Here is a 23575-nt window from a genome sequence, read left to right as displayed (position 1 = left end):
TCACAATATTTTCTGAGAGGATGTAGAAAGTACTGTTAGAATTTATATAAGCATAAATGTAGTGACCCAAAAAGTAAACCTATTTTTTAATTTTGATTTGAAAACGGTTTCATGCAATCTTCTGATAGTTTATTCCTGCAAAGCAATAATGTATAGTTTGCCATGAGAACTAGATTTCTATCACTGATGTAACCAAACTCTTCTTGCCATTTATAGAATTAGGACTCGGACGACTGCATTTTTTACATTAGTGTGACTGGAAGAAGAAGTTGGCCAAGATCTTGCATATTAACTTTAATAATTATAGATTGAGTTAGCTTGGGGGTAGCAATGTATGATATATAATTCAAAGCATTCTACAAAGTAACTGGAGAATAATTTAAAAATTACAGCTTCTTGAAATCTTGGGCTTAAGAACACCACAGTGCAGCAGCAGCATTTTCTAATGTATGTATCAAGGTCTTAGATCAAGAACTTAATTTTATCCATAGTTCTTTTTCTGTTCTTGTTGAAGTTTAGCCCGAATACTGAGTTAGAGTAGCCAGTGATTATAATAACATGAGGCTATGAAAGACAAAATACTTTGACGTGATGGAAAGGGAATGGGTGAGCTGAAAAACAGACCGTTTTGAATTGTTATGGAAATAGTATTTATAATGCAATGTGTTAAGATTCTGGCCTGTCACATACACTTAATTATTGTGATATATAAGTACCATATATTGATATACTCTGCTCTGGAATTAATTTCCATGTTTTTTAGCTCATTTTCATTCTTTTTTTTATTTTGCTCTCATGGGCCACCTGTATCTATCAGATGCCTGGACAGCCTTTAGAGGTTAGGAAAAATGCTGTTTCCTTTCATTTTCCCTTTTACTTGGGGGAGTTTTGAGTTTACAGTTTATAGAGACAGTGATAACCTAAAACCTGTAATCAGATAAAAGATAGATGTAAAAACAGTCGTAGATGAACACACAGCATGTAATCAAGGCATTTTTTACAGCTCTGTTTTAAATGAGAATACTTTGACTTTATATATTTAATTAGTCTTTTGTCCTTTGATAAATATTTGGCTGTTAGACAAGTACTTGGCCAGCTGGAGCCTTTCATCTCTGGTATTAATTGGCTGAAATCCAGCAGATCACAGTAGCTGGCAGACAAGACAGTGACCTTTGAATTCTGGCCTCTGGAAGAAATTAGTTTGTCTTTTCATTAAAGAACTTGAATATATTGATACTTGACAAATAAAAAATGGAACTCATACCATACCATGAATTAAAGGTTGGATGACGTTGTCCACAGACAATTGTCTGTATCTTCTTTTCCTTTTAAAAAAAAGCAAAAAACAAAAGAAAAACATTGTGTACTGATACCAAAGGTGTTCTTACAAGACAGGATCATTGCATAGATCAGATGTTTGGGAAAACATTTCAACGGATGAGGAAAGGATGTCTTATATAAAAGAAAAAAAAGTATTCAGCTTGATAATTGAATTACCTTTGATTGGAGTTCAGCGTGGCAATGAAAAGATAAAGTCATCTTCATCTTAATGAGGGAGCCCATGAGTGAGCTCCCTCAGAGTCTTACAGAAAAGCAGAATTTTATTATGTACTGTGAGCTTTGGAAAATAGAGATAGTGTCTATAAATCAGTACTTGATAGCAGTGAAAAAAATCACCAACTGTTTATTGATCAGGGATGAAAATGATTAAATATGTTATCTGGATGTGATAGTAATGCGTGTAAATAATAGTACTGCTTGATTCAAGAATGCTGCAGTGAAGTTTGTGTTGCATTTTTGTTCATCATACAAGAGAGATAAAATGATAATTTGATGCCATAGTGAAAAGGATTCTGTTTCACTGCCTTTTTCCATAGGTCAGACCTATTTAAAGGTAATTACATGGTGTGAATATAAGTGATAATTGAAAACTTACCTTATTTCACTGGACAGTGATGTTTAGTAACACATATGTCACACTTATGTAGCAGTAATAAAACAATGCTGAACTGACAGTCACAGAAAACAGAGTGACAAATTAAAACCTCCAGACCATTTGTTATATTTGTATGCACAGAGAAAAAAATTGGTGGTTGTCTTCATTTTCTGTAGCTGAGCAATGCCAAGGAAAAATGATTTAAAAATAGCATTTGCAATTTTCAAAGTTAAGGTTATCTTTACCAACAACACCCAAACACATTTCTCATAACATGTCTCTGGTAATAAGAGAATGTGTATCAAGTATTAGTGCAATCATGCAGGCTGTATATCATTGCCAGGTGATTTAGATATTAACAATCAACTGGGGGGTGGTTTTGACATGTGGAAATCTTTCATAAATTCTGTTAAACTGAAGCACTCTGATTAATGTAGTGAAATGATAGACATTAAATAGACTGCAGTTAGACACTGATATTATAATAACAAAACTCTCTGTTTTTTGCTGAAGAGAAGCACCAGCAAATGACAGTGAAACACAAAAATGGTAGGAAGGTGTCTGTAGAACAAGATTTAATTGTAAATGTGACAAATAAATCTTCTATAGGAACTGGCAATAATGGATTGATGCAATTACTCTCCATCCCTGTAGATTTCTCTTTTGACTCTAAAGAGCATGGTCTTTTATATACTTGTATGCTTAGGGAAAAATTTACTTATGTCGTTCCGTATTGTGACATGACAGGTAAAAATAGTGATATTTTTGTACATTTATTTTTTTATTATATCTCTTTTCCTTTTAATTTGCTTTTTACTGTTTTTTTTTTTTTAATTATCATTATTTATTAATAGTTTCTTCAGATTTAGTTAGTTGCATGATCCCTCACTGCATTTCTCATTTAATTCTATCTGTAAGTAGTATTCCATTCACCTTTATGGTACTTACGTATGTCACTCAATATAGACTGGTTTTTAAATTCATAGAATCACCAAGATTTGAAAAGATGCTTGCAGCCCTGTAGGCCACCTGTATTTTGGGTTGCATCAAGACAAGTGTGATCAGCAGGTTGAAGGAAGTGATTCTGCCCTTTATTCTCTTTTAAGACCCCGCTTGGAGTACTGCATCCAGTTCTGGAACCATCAACACAAGAAGGACAGGGAGCTGTTGGAGTGGGTCCAGAGGAGAGCCAACAGAGATGATCAGAGGGCTGGAGCATCTCACCTATAGGGACAGGCTGAGGGAGCTGGGGCTCTTCAGTCTGGAGAAGAAAAGGCTTTGGGTGCCTTATAGCAGTCTTCCAGGACCTGGAGGGGCCTACAGAAAAGCAGGGGCTTTTTAGATGGGCAGGTAGCGATGGGATGAGGGGAAATGGCTTTAAACTGGAAGAGGGTAGATTTAGATTAGATATTAGGAAGAAATTCTTCCCTGTGAAGGTGGTGACACACTGGAACAGGTTGCCCAGTGAGGTTGTTGATGCCCCTTCCCTGGAAGCATTCAAAGCCAGGCTGGATGGGGCTGTGAGCAACCTGGTCTGGAGGAAGGTGTCCATACCTATAGCAGGGGTTTAAAGAATCACAGAATCACAGAATTGCCAGGGTTGGGAGGGACCTCAAGGATCATGAATCTCCAACCCCTCTGCCACATGCAGGGCCACCAACCTTCCCACCTAATGCTAGACCAGGCTGCCCAGGGCCCCATCCAACCTGGCCTTGAACACCTCCAGGGATGGATGGGGCATCCACAACCTTTAGAACTAGATGATCTTAAAGGGCCCTTCCAACCCAAACCATTCTGTGATTTAATCCACCCATCCCCCTACCACCGCTATTTCCCCAGTAAACCATGCCCCTTTGGTTCTTCATCTGCTTTTTCTCCGTGTCTTTGTAAGAAGTAAGTAGCGGCAAGTTTCACTTGTCTTTCATCCCACATTTCATAATTTTTATCTCTGTGGTCAGCCCTGGATAAAGACAGGAATAATTTCAATGTTGTTAGAGGGAAAAACGCCACTAGGAACTATCACCTTGTCAGCTTTCTCCTACCCAAACTGAAGGGTAATGGCAGCTAATTACGGTAGATTTTTCATGCAGTATCATGCTTGTAGCTTGTTCTTCACCAAGTTCTGACTGAGTCAAACAGGAAGCAATACTATTTTAGATGTAAATGTTTTTGCATTCTGAGGGTGACTCAGAACACCTAATCATAGAGGGCACCCTGTGAGTAAATGCTCGTGGTTTCTCTGAGGGTTAATACAAGAAAAAGAGTAAATAAAGTCTGTGTAGTTTGGAAAAAGCTGTAATTATAAAATGACCTCACTGGTCTGCTAATGAGATCAGGTGGTAAGGATATTTGGGCGTTTTGTGTCAAGTCCTGTGAAATTGGAATCTTTCCTGTATCTTTAAGGGAAAGATTTATTGATACGGACAGAAGGTGAAAATTTATTATCTGAATATGGTTTGTTTGGTTGTTTTTTAATAACAACAGCAACAACAAAAATAAAAGTGCCAAGATCACTGAGAATATATGCAAAATGTAGAAGTAACCTAACGAGAAAGATGATTTATGAAGATAGGCGAATGCAGAAGTAGAGTGAAATTCCAAGAAATTTGACTTAAATAACGTGAATGTAGACTCAGTAATGTCAAGCCTTATTTTGTTACTGTAGGGAAAAAATAATACAGTGAACATGAGTGTTTACAACAAAAATACATCAGGGGAGGCAGAAGGATCCACTGGCACCAGGCTGTATGTTGCTTACTGCCTAAGTGTATGCTGAGCACCTTGCAGCTCCACCTCCTTGAATGGATGTAAATGGAGAGAGTTTCAAAACTGGATGCCTTCTGTTGAAAGTCCCAAATGCTGATACTACTTCTTCACGTGTCTTTCTACAAATCCCTTCAATTCTCTTTGGTAGTTTAATAATTAGGTACTTTGAACACAGAAACGTATCATACATTTGAGATAAGGTGTTTTAGCATCTTGTGTCTTGTATCCAAAGCATCTTTGCTTTGGATATTCTTTCTGAAAGATGTTCTTTTGCTGAGGGGTATGTATGGGACTTGTGATGTTTTTGACATACCAGAACTTCATAAAATAGCTTATATTGGAAATTTCCCTTGTGGTAACTTGTTCAACTTGAACCTGAGTCATATGGGATTCAGGGTGGGTTTTTGCACAACATTTTATTGACTCAGCTTAAGAAGTAACCAACCTGTAGCAGCTAGGCAACGACAGTATGGAAGGCTGTTCTCTGATCAGTTTTAAGATTTGTTCATGCAGTCATTTGCTCAATGAAGGGAAAGTGTGATTTCCTTCAGCCTCTGAACTGAATCAAATGGCTTCTCTTTGGGGTCTGAAAGTGGAGAGGGATATTCCAGCTCCCAGTTCCTGGTTATCCTAGTTGTTGTATGAACAAGTATACTTTGCTTTCAGTAAGCAGGAGGTACTGATGAACCAAAGGAATTAAAGACCCTTTGCCTCCTGCGTGTGCTTTCTCTGTTGTAAGATTCTTGCTCACCCATGTATGCTGTTTTCTGAAATCCCAGCCTTTTGTATTTTTTGTTTTGTTCCTTTAACCTTAATCTCATTAGTATAAGGCATTGCCAGAAATCATTTTCAGAGAGAAGCTTCTAACTAGCTTCTTATCTCACAGTCAGGGAGAGTTATGTGACACACGCTGTAAGTTTATCAAACTGTGCTGAATTTCTTTCCAACCTTATGAATCTTATATTTGAAATTTTGGCAAGGATTTTTTCGTGCTTTTCCTAAGTATGGTGCAGCAAAGTCAAAAAGTGGCTCTTGATGTGAGCTGCTGAAGGAACTGGAGTTTTGTTGGGTGATGTCTTTCTACTCCCAAACAGATTCCAGTGTTTAGCATGTGAGGTTTTCTGGCAGTATTCTCTCAACACCTGTTCCGTGTTTCAGCATTGATTCACTGTTAGATTTATTTTTAATATAGTTGTAAACTTATTTTGTATACTTAAACCAGTTTTGACCTCGACATCTGAGGAAATACAGAGAAAGTAGCTAGTTTCTCTAATGTGGAAATTACCCATACGATTGCAGGTAGAAGTAAAATTGTGAAACCAGCTAATGACTCATCTTGGCCTGTGAGAAAAATGGTTCAGAGCCTCATTAAATTGCAATTAGCATTTTCAAATTAAGAGGATACTGTATCAGTTTCCAGGATATGTCTCATGCTTGTTATCAGCCTGTGCTACAAATAAGCTGCTACGTTGTGTCCAGAGAGACTGAGGTGATGTGAAGTAAGAGAGAAAAGGACCCAACCTCTCAAATACCCGTACAAGAAGCACATGTGATAACACTATCATGCTCATGGAATTATAGCTTTCCCTTTAAAGGAAAAAATGCTGATGAAGAAAATAATTTCATAAAAAATTCTTCTGTAAACTTCATAGATCCAGAGGAGGTCCATAGGGATGATGCAAGGGATGGAGCACCTCTCCTGTGAAGGCAGGCTGACGGGACTGGGCTCGTTCAGACTGGGAAAGAGAAGGCTGTGGGGAGGCTTCATTATGGCCTTCCAGTATTGAAAGGGAGATTATAAACAGGATGGAAATCAACTTTTTACATGGGTAGATAGTGATAGGACAAAGGGGAATGGTTTAAAACTAAAGGGAGGGAGATTTAAGGTTAGATGTCAGGGGGAAGTTCTTTACAGAGAGTGGTGAGGTGCTGGAACAGGATGCCCAGAAGTTGAGGATGTTCTGGAGATGTTTAATGCCAGGTTGGATGGGGCCCTGGGCAGCCTGGTCTGGTACTTGATCTAGAAGCTGTCAGCCCTGCCTATGGCAGGAGGATGGAACTCAGTGATCCTTAGTGTCCCTTCCAACCCAAGCAGTTTTGTGATTCTATGATTGTTATTGCAGCCAAAGTACCAACATGAGGTTTGTATGGTCTTGCGTGTTGCAAGTGTAGTCAGAGAGATCTTATTTGCAAAAGGAGTCACAGGGGATATGGCAACTAATGCACCTCTGTGTGATTCTTCTGAAGGGCAACCCAACAGCCCACTAATAGGGAAGTGGCCATATTATGGCTAGCTACTCTTCTACCCATATGTATGCTATATATTGTATGGAAAATAAGCAACTTATAGGACAATACTTACAGGAAACTGCTTTGTGTCATGTAGGATTAAATTGTTCCCACAGATGATAGCCAGAATGGCATGTCTGAAGTGCTTTTGGCTTCCCAGGATGATGATCAGCTGTTTCTATACAGCAGTGGTGTATGGTACAGGCCTTCAGTCTGCTAATATTAACCTTCTACGTGGGCTTTTTGCCTACTGACCTTGGTGGTGGTTTGACGTTATTGTTAAACTTCTTAGTGAATAAACCCCTTAAAATGTATCAAAATAGTGATTAAAAAGAAGAGAGATCAATTATTTCTTACGTTTAAAAAAGAAAAAAGGTATTCTTTTTTCTCTTATTCACTTGGATATAACCTCTCAAATGTAAAATGCTACTGAATGTGTGAGAAAACAATCTTTGTTATCACAGTTTAGCAAGCCTGCAAGAAAAACATTCTTCAGTACAGAAAGTTCCTTTTCACTGATGGTATGAAAATGAATTACTTGTTCTTAATGATATATTTCATAAAGATAAGTCATTATAATAGGAGCGCACAGGCATTCTTTAAGGACAAAATTTCAAGAGCTCTTTCCATAACTGTTCTATTCAGTGCTTTCTGTGTATGAACCATCATGTGACTTCAGCGTGAACATGAGTGAGGAATTCTGTCTTCAATTCATGTTTATTTAGTGCAATTCGGAGTATCTGGAGCTTGTTATAACTAAAGTAAAGGAGATATATGCCATAGTGAAGAATGCATCATGTAAAAATCCTGGAGAGCTGCAGCCAGGGAACAGAATTTAGAAATGAATCTTTGATGACGGACAATTAAAAGAGAGGAAGTTAGACTTCCAGAGTTCACTACGCTGTCAGAAGGTACAAAATATTTCTTTAGTCTTAGTGATGGGGGGATAAAGGTTGCATACTTCCAGCAGGGAGTTTCTCAACTATGAACCCCATTCATATTTCCTAATGGTGAAAGGGGAATTAATTTCATGGGTCTGTAACTTTGATTATTTTGAGGTCAAATCTGAGCTTCTCTGAACATTAACCCAGGAAATACGAAGTATATTTTTTTATGGATATAAATGAAGACATTCAAGAGTGTATATATTGAATGTTGTCTAGAAAGTATAAGAAAATGGTAATTTATTAAGCAGATATACCAAAGCTACGGTGCATAATATATCACAGAAGTAACAATAAAATCAAAGAATATGTCAGGTCAGGAGGAGTCATCTGGTTCAGTTCCCTGCTCAAAGCAAGGCTAACCTCAAGGACGAGATAGAATGAATGCCTGATAAATTGAATTTTTCTTTTCCGGGAAGAATTAAAAAAGAACAACAACAACAAAAAGATACTCTGTCATTTTAACCTGAAAGTGTTTAAATCCTGAGAAGAAGCCTGTATATGAGAATAAAATGAGCAGTGATGTATGGTCAAGTAATTCAGAGATGCTGTTTTTTTCAGAGCAGGGGAACGTAGTGAAGTAAAAAGAGTGCAGCATATTAATATTTCCTGTATAGAAGATCGATGATGCTGAGGGATGGAACAAAACCATGGGCTGCCTGTGGTCTGGAGGAAGAGAAACACAGTAGATAAATATGAAACAGCAAATAGGCTTGAAATTTTCTGTGGAGACTAATAAATTAGTGTGCAACCATTTTTCATTTGGTGTTGCTTACCGGGGTTGAGATTGAAGCAACTGTTTTAATATAAAAACAGTTGTTTGCTGATAAATTGCCTAATCTTCTTTTTTTCTTATTTCTCATTTTCCTGTTTTTGCCATTGCATAACTGTCCTGTGCTACAAATTAACAGGGAAATACCTATTTGTAGACCAGAAATGTGCATGAGAAGTGTAGGAAATTTAAACGTTTTAATGGGTAGCTCCTGTATTTTTCTTTCACTCTTTTAATGAAAGATGAGGAGAGATGGAAGGCTTTTATTGGCATATACATAGGGAATTACTATCTTATTTGTCTGCCTGCTACAGGGATGCATGCATTGCAAATTAAACTGCAAAGGTGAACGCTCTGCTTTGGTTTTTGTGCCCCTTTCCCAGTATGAATATAACAGTATTGGATGAGTGATATGTGATTCAACTCTTGCTAGGTAAACAATACATTTTGTTTTTAGAAATATTTCTCTTCAGTGCTTGAACCTATATTTACACTGCTGAGAAAAGTATTTCTATAATTACCATAACATGAATTTGCCATGGGGATGAACATTCTTTCCAAAATAATTTTTACCTGAATTTTACCTAAATTCAGCTGAAATGCTGAATTTATTGCTGGAGAAGCATAAATATCGATCATATAATTGTACCATTGCTTCACTTCTTCATTGGAATTACCAGAGGAAAAACAAGCAAACAGACAAAAAGGTCGTGCTGTAGAAATGCAGCTGTTGAATGTATACATCATCAGTGGATTTCAGACTCTTGCTTTGGCATACGTGTGTATTTTATGTGGAAGTGAGAGGGTGGAGGAGTGAATTGAACCACACGTACCAGTAGCTACAATTTATTGTTCTTCAAATATGTCTGGCCACAAAGTCATACAGTGCTGTTTAATCTTCCTGAATGGTAAGTTCAACTATTTGAGTAGGTCTGTGTCCAGTGTAAGTAGGTGGATTTTATTATTTGTCACACTATGTTTCTGTTCATACAAGAGTAGTAGTTTTCATGAGAGGCCACGATGAGGCATTAATCAAAAATACATTTAAAAATATCACCACCACCAACAAAGGAGGCCAACAGCAATTAGTTGCTAACATTCATTTCTTGCAGAGCATCTTTCCACTGTCCTGATGTAAGTCATCTGAGTATTGTAATGGTTTGGGTGTTGAACTGTCTTCCACTGTGTACAGTGACCAAACTGAAAGCAGAGAAACTGTATATTTGCAATCACAAAAAGAGTATTTCTTCTTAGGTAGAATTTGCATGAGATAATCTTTTTTCATCTCCTAATTATGTTTTCCAGAATGACAAATCCCCAGGGCGTTCCACGAGTCGATCAAGTAATATTTCAAAGGTATGTGAAATCTATTGCCTTTAGGAGAAAATCAAAAAATGCTAAGTGGATTAAGTACAAGATAGTCCTCTATTTAACTATATATGCATATTCTGATGTATTCTTTGTAGACATTAAGTTGTTTTTTTTTCTTTTTTGCTGCATATTATTATGATTACCAAGTAAAATCCATCTTAAAATATAAATATACAATTAGTCCTTTCTGTAATATGTAGGAATAATAAGTAAATAACAAGTGCACACTTTTTGCCTTCTTTCTACAGTTGCTAAATCTTACATTAACACTTGGCTCAAGGTAGAATGACCTTAAGATGTTGATGTTTCTCCCTCTGCTCCACCCAGTCAAATAATAGTAGCTGTTATGTATGAACTCTCTTGGTTCAGATGTGGCTTAAATCTGTTCCAAAAAGCCAAGATTTAGAGGAGGTAAAAGCTCAAAACTCACTATTTTGGAATCCCAGTCTCTTTATCTGCCATGTTTTATGTTTGCATCTGAAGATGAAATATTTTGCCTCTAGTGCAATATTTTGCCTTCCCTACTGTCAGCAGGGTGCATAGGAAAATGTTTACTTCGCAGAGCCCTAAAAAGAAAAGATTTTTTACTTAAAGAAACTAAGAGTATGTTAGGTTCTGCTCATTTACATTGAGAAGAACTAAGAAAACAAAAAAAAAAAGGATAAATGTGATTATATCTAGTCTGTTGTAGGATGTGGCTAAATCCTCTCCTGACATGCCTTTTTAAAACAAGTATGTACACTTTCAAACTTGATCTCAGTCAATTATACGTGTTATTTTCAGTAAGAGTTTTAAAAGCATGTCTGTAGTTGTAGTTGTTGTAAAATGATGTGGATTTGATATCATTTTTTTTCAACTTCTGTAAATTTCAATGGTTCGTGTTACACCATAGCAAATCATATATATATGTATTCACTAATATGAGACACAACAGTGTCATTTATTTTGAAGCATTTTCTACAGAAATCAGTATAGATGCTTATTGGGAAGTGTTGGCAGCTTTTTAAGTGGCATTTTAATGAGCTGGATTTTCATGCATGCAGTTAACTCAATCTGCTTCTGTTGTATGCGAAGCTACCTACTAGTGAAGCTTTTCTAGTGCTTGACTGGAAATCTAGTTTGTTGCTTATTGTTTGATTCAAAATGCCTTTTTTGTATGATAAGAGAATATATGTGTATGTATTGTGGAAACATTTGCCCTTTCAGGTTATTCATTGAATCATAGAATCGTAGAATGGCCTGGGTTGAAAAGGACCACACTGCTCATCCAGTTCCAACCCCCTGCTGTGTGCAGGGTCACCAACCAGCAGACCAGGCTGCCCAGAGCCACATCCAGCCTGGCCTTGAATGCCTGCAGGGATGGGGCATCCACAACCTCCTTGGGCAGCCTGTTCCAATGCATCACTATCCTCTGAGTGAAAAACGTCCTTTTAATATCTAACCTAAACCTCCCCTGTCTCAGTTTAACACCATTCCCCCTTGTCCTATCACTATCCACCTTCTTAAGCAGCCATTCCTCCTCCTGTTTATGTGCTCCCTTCGACTACTGGAAATGTGCCTCACCGTTTTATTCAGTGGGAGTGAGAGCATTTCTCCAGATGGATTTGCTCATCCATCTCTTTTTTCTTCTCCAGCACATTACTGTGACCACTTATGTGGTAACCACTGAGTTGATTGCAGGTTTTTAAAAGTAATCTCACATGATTTTGTACTCTCTATACTCTGCCTCTGTCGCAGTGCTTCTGACTGACAGGCAGCTGTGGCTCTCCTCAGTGAATGTCCATCTGGGATATTCACTCATTATCTTCAGCCTACACCTCATTAAAACTGCCTCATTAAAACTGGGATTCCAAAAGCAAATACTTCAGTTAGCTTTCCAAGCAGAGATGATTAGGAAAGTTTATTAGTGTCCAGCTTGTTCTGCACTTCTGGTAATAACCTAGACTTTTTCTATTGGCTCAATATATCAATAAACAGGTCGTCTTGCATTCTTCCTGGCCTAGCACTTTGATTGATGGAATGTATTTGGAACTGATCTCCATTTCATATTATCTTTCAGTGATGAGGTGGAGCCCAAATTACTGATTGTGGCTTTCAAAGCTTACCTATTATAAAAGAAACAGACGTATTGGATGTGTGTTATGAACCACCTTTCCTGTTGTTTTTGTGTTTTTTTTTTTACTTTCCCTCCCACCTATCTCCCAAAGTTACTCTTAAGAACTGTTCTGGGTTTCAGAATTAGAATTATTTTCTCTAGGTGTGTTTAAACTCTTAAGTAAAAGAATAAAAATAAAAAAATTGTTCATTAGCTATTTGCTATTGGTTAGTTCTATGCATTGTAGCTTTTCTCAGTAAGTTGTTTGTGTGTAAGTGACTTCAGAGGAAATCTAGTCTGAGGAGGATCTGGTGGATTCATTTTTCTGTTGTTAAGCTAGTGGAAAAATTGTTGTGTTTGAATTACAGCCCCTGTGTTCGTGAGGCTGCCTGGTTGTGTTAAAAGGCTTTCTGGAAGAAACCTTTCTAGCACGTTGTAATTATCTTTCTGCACGTTAAGTACAAATCAAGAGCTCCTTGGAGGAGAATTTCGAATTTCAAATTCTCTGTTGGTAGCTTTGGGCTTATTTTTCAGCGAACCTGAGACTTGGAGCAAAGTTTTGTTTAAGTTCGAGTGCTTCTCAAAAGCAGGTGTCAGTACACTTCTTGTTTACCAATCTCTGAAGCAGCTATGTAATAAAATTCAGTTAATTTACATCAGTGAGACGACTGTTCTGGAATAGTCATTGTCATGACATTCATTAGTCTGATTTAATATATGAAAACCAGCAGAGAAAGTAAAGATGGTAAGAATTGGTTCTGCTATATGTTTGTCTCCACTCTCTGCAGTGATTTCTTATGGCAGGTCCAGCTCCTCAATGATTCCAAGTTTTAGATGGAGTGTGTATTGTAGCCAGTTTTCTGTTTTGAGCTGCTCAGATTTTGAGAGAGGATTATTCCAGGATAACTATGGCATGATTGAATCCTAAAGAGTAATTGTGTGGCCCCTTGCATTTTGATACAGCTAAAATCAGATCAGCTTACGCTGTTCTTCCTATTCTTTGCCAGCCTCAGACCACTCGTAAGTGGTGTTTCTCTTCAGATTGCCATGGATTCTTTTTCTTTTTTCCTTTCGAAGTGTAATTCCTAGTTTACTCTAATGAACTTTATTTTAAAATAGCCCAGTAAGTTGATATAAAGCTGATGTAATGTTCAAACTTAACAGAACTGAGAGAAAACGTAGAGCTTCTAAAAAAGAAAATAAGCCAAGAGCAAACAAGTCCTTGCTCTGGTAAAGTGCAACATGTCAGCCTTTAAAAGCACTGTTACAATGAATAATATAATGTATACAAAACTGGCATTAAAATTTGAGTGTAAATGTTGTCTTAGTCATCTAAATGATTCTTCTTGCTCATAAACAAAATCATTATTTTCAAAGGTGGAGACTCGCTTAGCTCTTAGCTCTCATTATGATTCTACTAGAAAACACAATAAAGAGCAAACAAGTAAGTGAAATTATTTTGTTCATCAAAACAGAGCAGAAAAGGCAAAAATGAGAATGAGCTGCAACAGCTTAAAATCATTGCTGATTTTTTCTTTCCTATTATATGCAAGTGTGTGATTTCTTTGACACCAGGATGCTTTGTGGCTTGTCCATGGAATTCATTCTCTAGTTGCAGTAAGCTTAATGAAAGGAATGACTGCAGAATTACTTGTGGCTGCTTGACATATGAACTTTTAAATAAAATTGCGTCAAGAGTGTCTCAGTTTCAGGGGCCAATCAGAAGAAGATAATACATGTTCAGTTTATTCTTGGATACAGTTGGCCTCTTTTAAACTAGTGCTCTACTGAAAAGGAATGCATGCAGAAAAACAGTGTAATATTTCTACAGATCCTGTTTTCTTAAGTCGTAATTCTTACCAACAGTTTATTCTGAGTTTTCCTAAATGTACTGTACCAGCTCATCCAGATACAACTGGATATATATTTGAAATGTGTTAAGAACTGCAAATTTTATGTCAACACTAGTGGGCTTTATGCATTGTGCCTATACAGTTTCCACTGCTGTAGATGAAGAGGTGACGGTGCTTTGTAACCAATTATAACCAATTATAACCAATTTCAACCCTGTCCTATGCAATGCAATAACAGGTAGGTGAAGTAGCTGTGATTTGCTTGTGTTAGACATGGCATTCAAGTTATGACATATGCTTACTGTCCAGTTTTTAACAGGAGCTATGATCTGTAACATACCAACTCCATATGTCCTGGAATTTGTTATAAATCATTTTTGTTCTTCACAGTAGGTGGCACACAGAAGCACGTTTCAGGGCTTTGCCCTAAAAATAATCCAATTAAGCAAACTTTACATCTGCACTGATATAAAATTGCCCAAGGAGGCTGTGGATGCCCCATCCCTGGAGGCATTCAAGGCCAGGCTGGATGTGGCTCTGGGCAGCCTGGGCTGCTGGTTGGTGACCCTGCACATAGCAAGGGGTTGGAACTGGATGAGCATTGTGCTCCTTTGCAGCCCAGGCCATTCTGTGATTCTATGATTCTATGGAAATCACTCTCTTGCCTAAAGTTGAGTTTTTTTTATTTCAAAAAATATGGTGTCTTCTGTTTTTTAAAATGATGTGTTAGGATTTCACCGTCTTTTAGCTTAGTCATATAAATATTCTTTATGCAGCTCTTTTGCTCTGGGACATTTAGATCTCTTTCTTCCGTAAGGCCAGAATAAATAAATATTACATAGACACACCAGGCTGTTTGAATGTCATGATCATATCCTCACAGGTGCACACATGGGAGAATTGCAGTAATTCCATATGATTGAAAGCTGTTCAGTTAGTATACTGAAATATTTTAAGGCTTTATGTCCTGGAGGTGGAGGGATATGTAGAAATGTATGCTCTCTTTGGAAGAAAAAAAAAAATAATCTAAACAGTGAATATTGATATTGGCTGCTTTGGAAGTAAAATGCTATACAATCCAGTAGTGAGGAGGTGCATGTTTTGTGCTTCACCTTTCCTTGGGCAACATTGGTACTGAGCTCCTTGCAAACAGTCAAAAGCTGCTGGCTTCAGGGCTCTGCACCTTTTGCAAAAAGAGCAGCTCCCTCTGGGGTTTCAGTTGCATAATTCAGTGAATCAGTGAACAGTTTAAGTTCTTCTAGGAACTATACAATATTTTTTGCTAACAAAGCAATAATGCCTAAAAAGATCCCTAAAAAGAATGAAGAGAAATATGAATCAAAAATATCGTGGAGCTGCAGTATTTATTCCTTGCCTTCAGAGGCTGGTGGAAGGAGGGGAAAAAAGACAGGAGAGAAATGAAACACCTGGGGAAGAAGTGTGCCAAAAAGCACACAAAACCAAACCTTGCTGTGATATAAACGTAACAAATTGAGTTACCAGTTCCTTCAATGGTTGCTGGAAAGCCATCGGTCAGACAGTGATGATGTCTAGATCTGAATGCAGGAGCTCCATCCTGAATTACCGAAGGGAGGAAAAAAAAAGGAGCATAAGTTTCAATTCCAAATGGAAATGGAACCTCAAAAGACGTGTTACAGGATACGCCTGGCTGTAGGTTAGGATTTGAGCCTGAGTTATTTCAGCTTTTTGATCTTTTTAGACCTGAGGAATTGCCTTATTGTCTTATAAACTTTTAAAAGTTCATAAGCTTATAGAAGTTTATGAAGACTGATGTGTTCTATAAAAGGCTACATTGTTTACCAGGTAGGATTTTCAAGTGTAAATACACAGACTGGATCTCCTGCTGAGCCTTATTGCTGTGCAAACTGCTATAATCTTCTAAGGTATCTGTTCCTTGGGGTACCATTATTTTAATAGGATAAAGCTTCAGCTTTTTAACTGTATTAGCAGGTGGGATCTGGAGGATTCTGTGATGCATTGCTGCCATAAAGCACACTTAGTGTGAGCATAAAAGCATTAGTCATATTCCCTGCCTGCCCTGCCTCCGCCAATTTTCTGTGACTTTCTACCCAAGCTGTAGGCTGAGCAGCTTTTTGAAATGCCTCTGGCCTTCCTTATTCAGAACAGAGGCATTAGAAGATTCGTTAACCTTTCGGGGGGTATCTGTGAGGCCATTTGATGTCAGCTGGATTGTTATTTTAAAGCCTAACTCCGTTCAGATCTGAATGCTTTGCACTTGTGAAACGTGTCTTTACTGAGCTCTTCTTAGTTGCAAATAGAGCCCTTTGCTCTTAAAGAGGAATATGATCCCTGTTCTGGACTAGGTTCAACATGCAGTGCTAAGCAGTAGTTGGTCAGTGAGGACTCTCATTGTCTGTTATTAACTGGGAACTTCTATCAGATTCTGAACATTACAAGGCAACGTGGGTTTTAAATTCTTCCTTTTTTGTCATTTGCACATCATCATCCTGTCCCCCCCTTTTCTGTCTTTGCTGCAATCCTTTAGCATGGAGACACGAGGGTGACATTCCATTCCCATTGTGTGACGAAGTGATTATCTTGCTTGCCTTCAAAATGCCACGTCTTACCAATCCTGTGTTTGACGAACTTCTGTTGAACACATCAAAAATAATTATGAATAAGCTCCATGTCATGTTTATTAATTGGATTGCGTATCTTTGATGCATCTCAACTTGCCAAGACAGCAGAAGGTGGTGACTGGGAATCTCTACTAACAATATTTTTGAATTACCAAACCCAATCAGCTGGAGTTGGTGTTGTCCTTCAATTATCTTTCTTGTGTTGATGTCATAGAGAGATGAGATGCCTTGCTTATAGGATTGTCAGACAACTTTATTTTGAATTATCACCCTTAATTATGCCGCTGGTATAATTTGCTTATGATAAAATTAGTACAGTGCTAGTTTAGTTTTGCCATCCTGATGAGCTGCACAGTACTGCTGTCTGAAATAGACATCAGCTCAAGGAATACTATTTTTAAAAGAATTCATTGTTCAGCCTGCCAAGTGGAATTGGAGTCCACTGCATCAATCTGATCCCTCTATTCAATGAATACAGCATCTGAAAATATTCAGTGTGCTAAATAGTCATATAGCAATGTGATAGCAATTCTGACAATAAGATCTGTGTGCCTGAGACTGTTTCCATCATCTGTTCTATATACATTCCCCTAAGAGCTCATAATGAAGATGGATATATATGAGCAGAATGTATACAAATGATTATGGTTTGACCATACACCTGTAAAATAAACTTGATGCCAAATACGAAATTTTTGTTACTGAAACAAGCACTAAAGATGATTAAAAAACAGAAAGTGTATATCATGAGAGGGGGTGATGAACTTGTTCAGTGCTGCTTTTTGTGGCAGCACGGTGTATCAGGCAATCCAAGGCAGCAGCAAGTTAATGATGTGTGCAGTGCTTTGCTGTGTCAGTGCAGGTCATGCTCTCAGAATGTGGTTGGAGTAGAAGTGCAAAGAGATTTGGGGTGAAGTTCTGGAACGGTCATCCAGCCGAGCTGAAATTCATGTGTTATTCAAAACAGTTTAAGTCCTTAAGTGTGACTACGTTCATGTGGTAGCACAGGCAGACTTGACATTAACAGGTCCTTCCACTTCTGTTTAATTTAGAGAGAGAAATCTGGAATTATTTGTAATATAAGACCCCCCCAGTGCCTGCGAGGCACAAAGGGTCTGCTGTTATCCTAAGTATACATCAGAAAATGAAACACTAACACAGAAACACTAACATTTTTCAGTTTTGGAAATCACTCCACAGCTCATCTTACCATTAGAAGCTATTGTAAAGTAGATAAAACCAACACCTGTATTTAAAAGTTGTAGAAGCCTGTTGAACAGAACGCTCAGGTCTGAGAACCTGAGTTATCTCATGCATAGCTTGGCACGTTGGAGTTCTCTTGCTTTGTTTTTGAGTATTGAATCAGCACATAACCCTTCTGCCTGCTCAGATGTCAGGTTTGCTCCAATAGGGATTAAGCAAGCAAAAAGCATTCATTTTTCAGGAATGTGTTGAAAATTGTTTTAGAAGAAAAGAAACTGTGCTCTGAGTTACGTGCAGCTGAACAAAGCATAATGATGGCAGTGCAGGGGAACTAGAAAGTAAATGTGACTGAGCAGGGCTGAAACTGTCCAGACCTCTGTGCAGCCGAGAGAGAAACGTAAGATTTAAGCAATCAAGCAGCTAATGTAATTTTTATCATAAAATAATTAGATTTCCACCTGTCTCCAGCCCCAAATAATAAGTGTAAAAAGCTTTTCAAACAATTTGTTTTAATTCCTGGCTTGAATCCAACCCTCTTAAGAATTGCCAGGCTGACTTCCTGCCTTAATAGCTGCTGGAGCGTTCTTGAACTTGTGCAGAACTACAGTACAGTTATTGTGCTGTTTTCATGTTCTCTCTATCCATTCAAAGGGTAAATCTTGCCTTGGTGGTGTGGGCATAACCTGACCACTACTAAAGATCAAGCCTGAACTGTATGTAACACAGATCCAGGGAGAAGCACTGATAAAGTCCTGCAGCTGCAAAGTAAAAAAATAAAATAAAATAAAATACCAACCCAAAAAAGGGGAAGTAGGGATGAATTCTGTACTCTAGCCTCGACTGGAGTTGGATTTCTTCAGCATTCTTTCACCTGCTGTTTATCTGGAGGGGCATTTTTTCAAGCTATATCAGCATGTTGTCCAACGAGGGAGCTCTGGTGTTCGTGTCATCTTTCCTCTTTAAGTAGCTGTGCAAACAGCTTAAGGTATGCCTCATCACTTAAAACAGAGGCTAACAGGTCACAGAGACTAAAGGGGAAAAAGATTATACACTCAACTATGCATATACCAGTTGTTCATAGTGTATGTAATCATATCCCTTCAGGGAACATGTAATGATACTTTGCTTTTGTAGAAAAGGACATTTGATGTATAAATTTTTTTTTTCTCATTGATTCTTGTTCTGCAGGCATTCTAGTGTTCCTCCATTGCCTGGTGGTCCAAAGCATTGAAATACCTTTTGAATATTGTGCCTGAACACTTTATCAATTTGATTTCTCATGTTACTTTCATTTTCATACCTCCTTTGGTGTTGTGATAGCACATCATGAGGTAAATAGGAGTGCCTGAATTCTTAAAGCTAGATTATTTGAATGCAAAAGCAGTGCTGTCAAGTGCTGATGGTATCCTGATAAGAGCATTATTTTGTCCCCGTTTGGTAGTGGCACTCACAGTGGCACACAGTTCCATACAGAACAGTAACATCCTTATGAATTATAGGAATAGTGTAGCCTTATGAATTCTATACATTTCGTCACAGTACTGTACCAGGTGAGTGAAGAATCACAAAGCTTTGGATTAGAACTTGGATTCCATACAGCCGTGCTGCTGAAAAATGTGAGAAAGATTGAAAGGGTTTGCTGTTAACACCCTCAGAATAAGTTTTCAGCAGAAGTATTGAGCAACAGAGTTTGCAGTTTGTAGCAACAATCTTATGAGCAAGATGTTATGTACTAAACTCACTCTCTCTCCCCTGCTGTTTGCAAATCAGTTCTGTAGAGTTGTAACCTGCACATTGGTCTTTCCAGGCTCATCAGTTTGATATTTTTCAGCTCTTCTTGAAGATGCAATTGCCTTAAAAACCTTTTAGAACATACTTTAATTTTCTTGATGTTTCATCAGTCTGTTCTGCATAGGTTTACTTTGTGTTCTTCATCACTCAGCATAATGTAAATGCCCTTTATTTTGTTTCGGAAGAAATGGTTATGATTCCATGACTTGACTGCGTGAAATAAAAACAACATCCCTTCCCATCAGACATTTACGGTAGATAGAAACCAAATTGAAATCTCGGATGTTGAAAGCTGCTTCCTCAAACAGTGACAAGAAGTAGTCATGAGCAAATGACAGCTGAAACACTTCAGTCATATTTAGTTCCACAAATAGGTTTTGCTTTTGGTCAGGCTTCCTGTATTTTTGAACTTGCATTTGTTCAGCAGTGCGCTATGAACAGCAGCAGCAGCAGCAGTTACTTTAATTTTGTAATCATGTGGCAAAGCAGTAAAATATCTGCGATGTATTTCATGGACAAAGATTCCAAACTGTCTAACTTATTTCAACAGGCAAGCAGCCCTACAACAGGAACAGCTCCCAGGAGTCAGTCACGATTGTCTGTCTGCCCTTCCACTCAGGACATTTGTAGGTATGTGCTGAGAAAAATGTATCAAATCAGACTGATATTCGTTTGTTATTGTCTTTATTAAGTAATATGTACTATACGTAGTTCTTGCTTCTGCATAACACTGTTCATAATTTCATAGACTTTAGTTTTTTTCTTTTGATCTGTTTTGTTTCTGTTTTAGCTTTTCAGTTTCATACCACAATTCACGTTCTCCTTTTCATCCTTTTTTTTTTCTGATTTCTCTCTTTCCACCCATCCATGCCATTTCCATCCCTTTCCTTTGCTTACCGCTTTGTCTAGATCTACTACTTTGCATGATTTGTCAGAAGATGAGCTTGAACATGCAACCCCAGTCATGGTGCTGACCCCTTCTAATAGGGAGTCTGGTAAGAAACAAGTGAAACGAAGGTTTAGGCGGAAAAGAGAGACTGGAGACAATGGTGAGCATGCAGAAAAGCAAGGAAAGGGGAAAGACTGCAGATTACATCCCGAGGCTGCAAAATCCAGCTGGAATGCATCTGATTCATCATCGTCCTCAGATGAGAGTCAGTGGGCTCAGGCTAGGAGGAGAGCAAGGGAAAAAGCCAGAATGTCCAGGAGAGGGAGAAGGAATAAGGGATCATGCAGTAACCAGGATGGGTCCTCAAATGCTGTTGAACTTGTCACTCTGGAGACAACGGGGAAAAAGAAGCAGGACGTATCTGACCCTGAGAATCCTACTTTAAATCATCGCAGAAGAAGGATTCCAAGGTTTAAGGAATCACAGTCTTCAGCATCATCTCAGGAAGCGAGGATTTCCTCACGAAAATGTGGAAAAAGCAAAGGGAAAAGCTATTGCAGAGATGGGCAACCTGCATCTTTGTGCCTCGGACACAATAAAGACATCAAGGACTGCTTTGCAGAGGCAGGCTCTGGCAGTGATGCTCTGGCTGCCCCAGACAACGGAGCACCTTTTGCGGCAGGGCCCACAGTGACTGACACTGGTCAGAAGCCTCCAGTGTTGTATGATGACTGGTCTGATGATTTAGAAGTATGCAGGTTAGTCCTTGATAAGAAAGATTTTACGTTTGTAGAAGGAATTCCTTACCACCGTGGACCTTCTGTTGATTGCTTTCTGTCATTGTTTCTCCATCATAAACTGCTAGACAGGCTGTAAGAAGTAGCACAAAACCTCTGCTACAGAGAAGTTAGCAGGTATCAGTCTGAAGGTATACTTCCCTTATTAAGAAGCAATAATTCTGCAAGGGGACCAAAAGTTTTCATGCTCTAGGTTTCTCCTCAGGAGGATGGACACACTGTGTGCTCTGATAGAGAATTACTGTTTTACATCTCCAGACAGAGAATGAGGAAGGTGCCAGGTAGCTCATTGCAATGGGATATAGAGTTTTTCACTCTGAGATGATTGGTTTGAAGCCAGCTTTGCTCCGTGTCAGTTTTCATTGACTGATACGGAACAAATTTCTGGTCTTGACTCAGTGCCATTACCACAACAATCTGATGGATGGTGCCTGCAGAACAGTCAGGCCTAAGATGTGCAGTATGCTGCACTGCTCAACACCTCTGCACAGTGAACATGTAGTGGCTCTCAGTTCAGTAGCCATCACAAAGACTGGAATGACACAAAGGATGTTTGGGCAGAGTAAGTGTTAGAATAAGCTGTGAGAAAGAAAAAGCAACACCACCTTCTTTTTAGAGAAGAATTGGTATCTGACAGTTTCATATCCTTATGGTGAAGCATGCAATCAGAAGGTGTGTGCTTTCCCTGGAAACGAAGGCAGGCTGCCCACTTCTGAGCTAATAGCTGAATTTGGATTACAAAACGAGGTGGATGTGAGTTACCCAATCAGGTGGTAAATGAAAATGTGCTGTCCCATAAGTTTGACAGAATTGAAACAAGATTTTGTTCTCTTTTAAAACCTGCATGTTAACATTGACTCTCCTCTACAGAGTGTAAATCAGGATGAGGCTTAGTTTGTTGATGTGATAACCAGAAATGTCTGATTTTTTTTTTTTTTTTTGCTGTGAAGAAATTTGCATGCAAATGTAAGCAGTCAGAATGAGGATGTTCATATACCATGGCGTGCAGTTTCAGGGCATACTTCAACCTAGTAACACATTTCAAAGATCTCAGTGTTGAAAAGAAAACCAGACAACAGGCAGGCATTGTGCTTTTTCGTAGCAAGAGATAGAAGCCCTTACTCATACAGCTAGTACTATACTCCCTGTTGCACTTAGCAAGAACAGGCCTTTCAGTTGTCTGACTGTTGTCTCCTACGGTAATTTAAGAGTTTCTGAGTGAAGTCCAGCTGTGTCAGTACATGAGCTTGCACAATTGTACCACACCGTGGGCTTGGGACCTTTTCACCTTACCACCACTGCTGTGTTTTTGTATTTCTGCAACTGGGTTATAGATTTTTGAAGCACTTGAAGTCAGTCTGCCTGGAGTGATGCAGAGATAACTACTTCAACAACTGCAGGGTTGTCTTAAATTTCTGAACCACCAAGGGAGCAAGTATTGAAGATATGATTCTATCATGCAGTGTCATAGGTACAGTACATATATAATAGGATCACTTAGTCATTAGTAATAGAAATATTCAACAAATGAAATATTTTTTTTAGTGTGGATCTTCCTACAGGCTTGCCTACAATGCTAAAGATAAGGTCACAGCTTTCTAACTTTGCCATGTGTAGATCAGTTCTGCCACCTAAGTTTCCAAACTTAGATTTTGCTTTCAGATGGAAAGTGAACTTCAGAGTTTGTATCTTAACTCGTTCAATTTCATTATAATTATTCAGGCACTTTTTTTGCAAGAGGGATGAAATTCTGGGGTGTGTTTGGAAGCTTTCCAGCTAGACTCTTGTTTAGTAGAGGAAGATTGAAAACTTTTGATGGAGACTGATGATCTCTGTGCTCGCCAGCAGTCGAGGTGCTCTCTGGAAAACTGGAGTTAAACCCAACACAGGGGATAACTTGACCTGTGGTGCAAAATTTGTCGTAATTGCTCTTTTCTTCATTGTCAGGGATAATGATTTATTATTTGCTGTCACTGCCTGGTGCATTGTAGTGATGAAAATACATTGAGGAAGAACATTACAGAATCGGTAGCGAGTTTATTTTTTATAGCTGCTAAGTCATCTTAATAGGAAGAAAAAGAAAGATGTGTTTTTACTGCTGTAGTTTCTGTTTTTCAGGTCAGGTCCATGCTCTTGGTTAACTCATCTGTGACATTTCTTCAGATTCACAGTCTCTCTGCTTCTGAAACAAAGAAAAAAAAAATAATTTCAATAGAGATGTGCGTATGTACAGTAATTATTTTTTCTG

The 23575-nt window shown here is 38.3% G+C and overlaps 1 protein-coding gene across 9 annotated transcripts in view; it reads left to right on the top strand.

Annotated features, from left to right (window-relative positions):
- MARCHF1 (membrane associated ring-CH-type finger 1) overlaps positions 1–23575 on the top strand; it is a 337967-nt gene that overhangs the window by 281090 nt on the left and 33302 nt on the right. For 7 of the 9 annotated variants that reach the window (XM_090138475.1, XM_090138480.1, XM_090138476.1 and 4 more), the window contains 3 exons: positions 10013–10063; positions 20192–20271; positions 20551–21288. In XM_090138475.1, coding sequence (XP_089994601.1) covers positions 10013–10063; positions 20192–20271; positions 20551–21288 — 869 coding nt within the window. The remainder of the gene's footprint in view (positions 1–10012; positions 10064–20191; positions 20272–20550; positions 21289–23575) is intronic. The other 2 variants (XM_090138482.1, XM_090138481.1) reach the window with 2 other exon arrangements.

Source organism: Phasianus colchicus, chromosome 4 (genome assembly GCF_987193195.1).
Source record: "Phasianus colchicus chromosome 4, bPhaCol1.hap1.1, whole genome shotgun sequence".
Taxonomy (NCBI): domain Eukaryota; kingdom Metazoa; phylum Chordata; class Aves; order Galliformes; family Phasianidae; genus Phasianus; species Phasianus colchicus.
The sequence above is the reverse complement of the archived record's forward strand: the minus strand, read 5'-3'. Positions and strand labels throughout refer to the sequence as shown.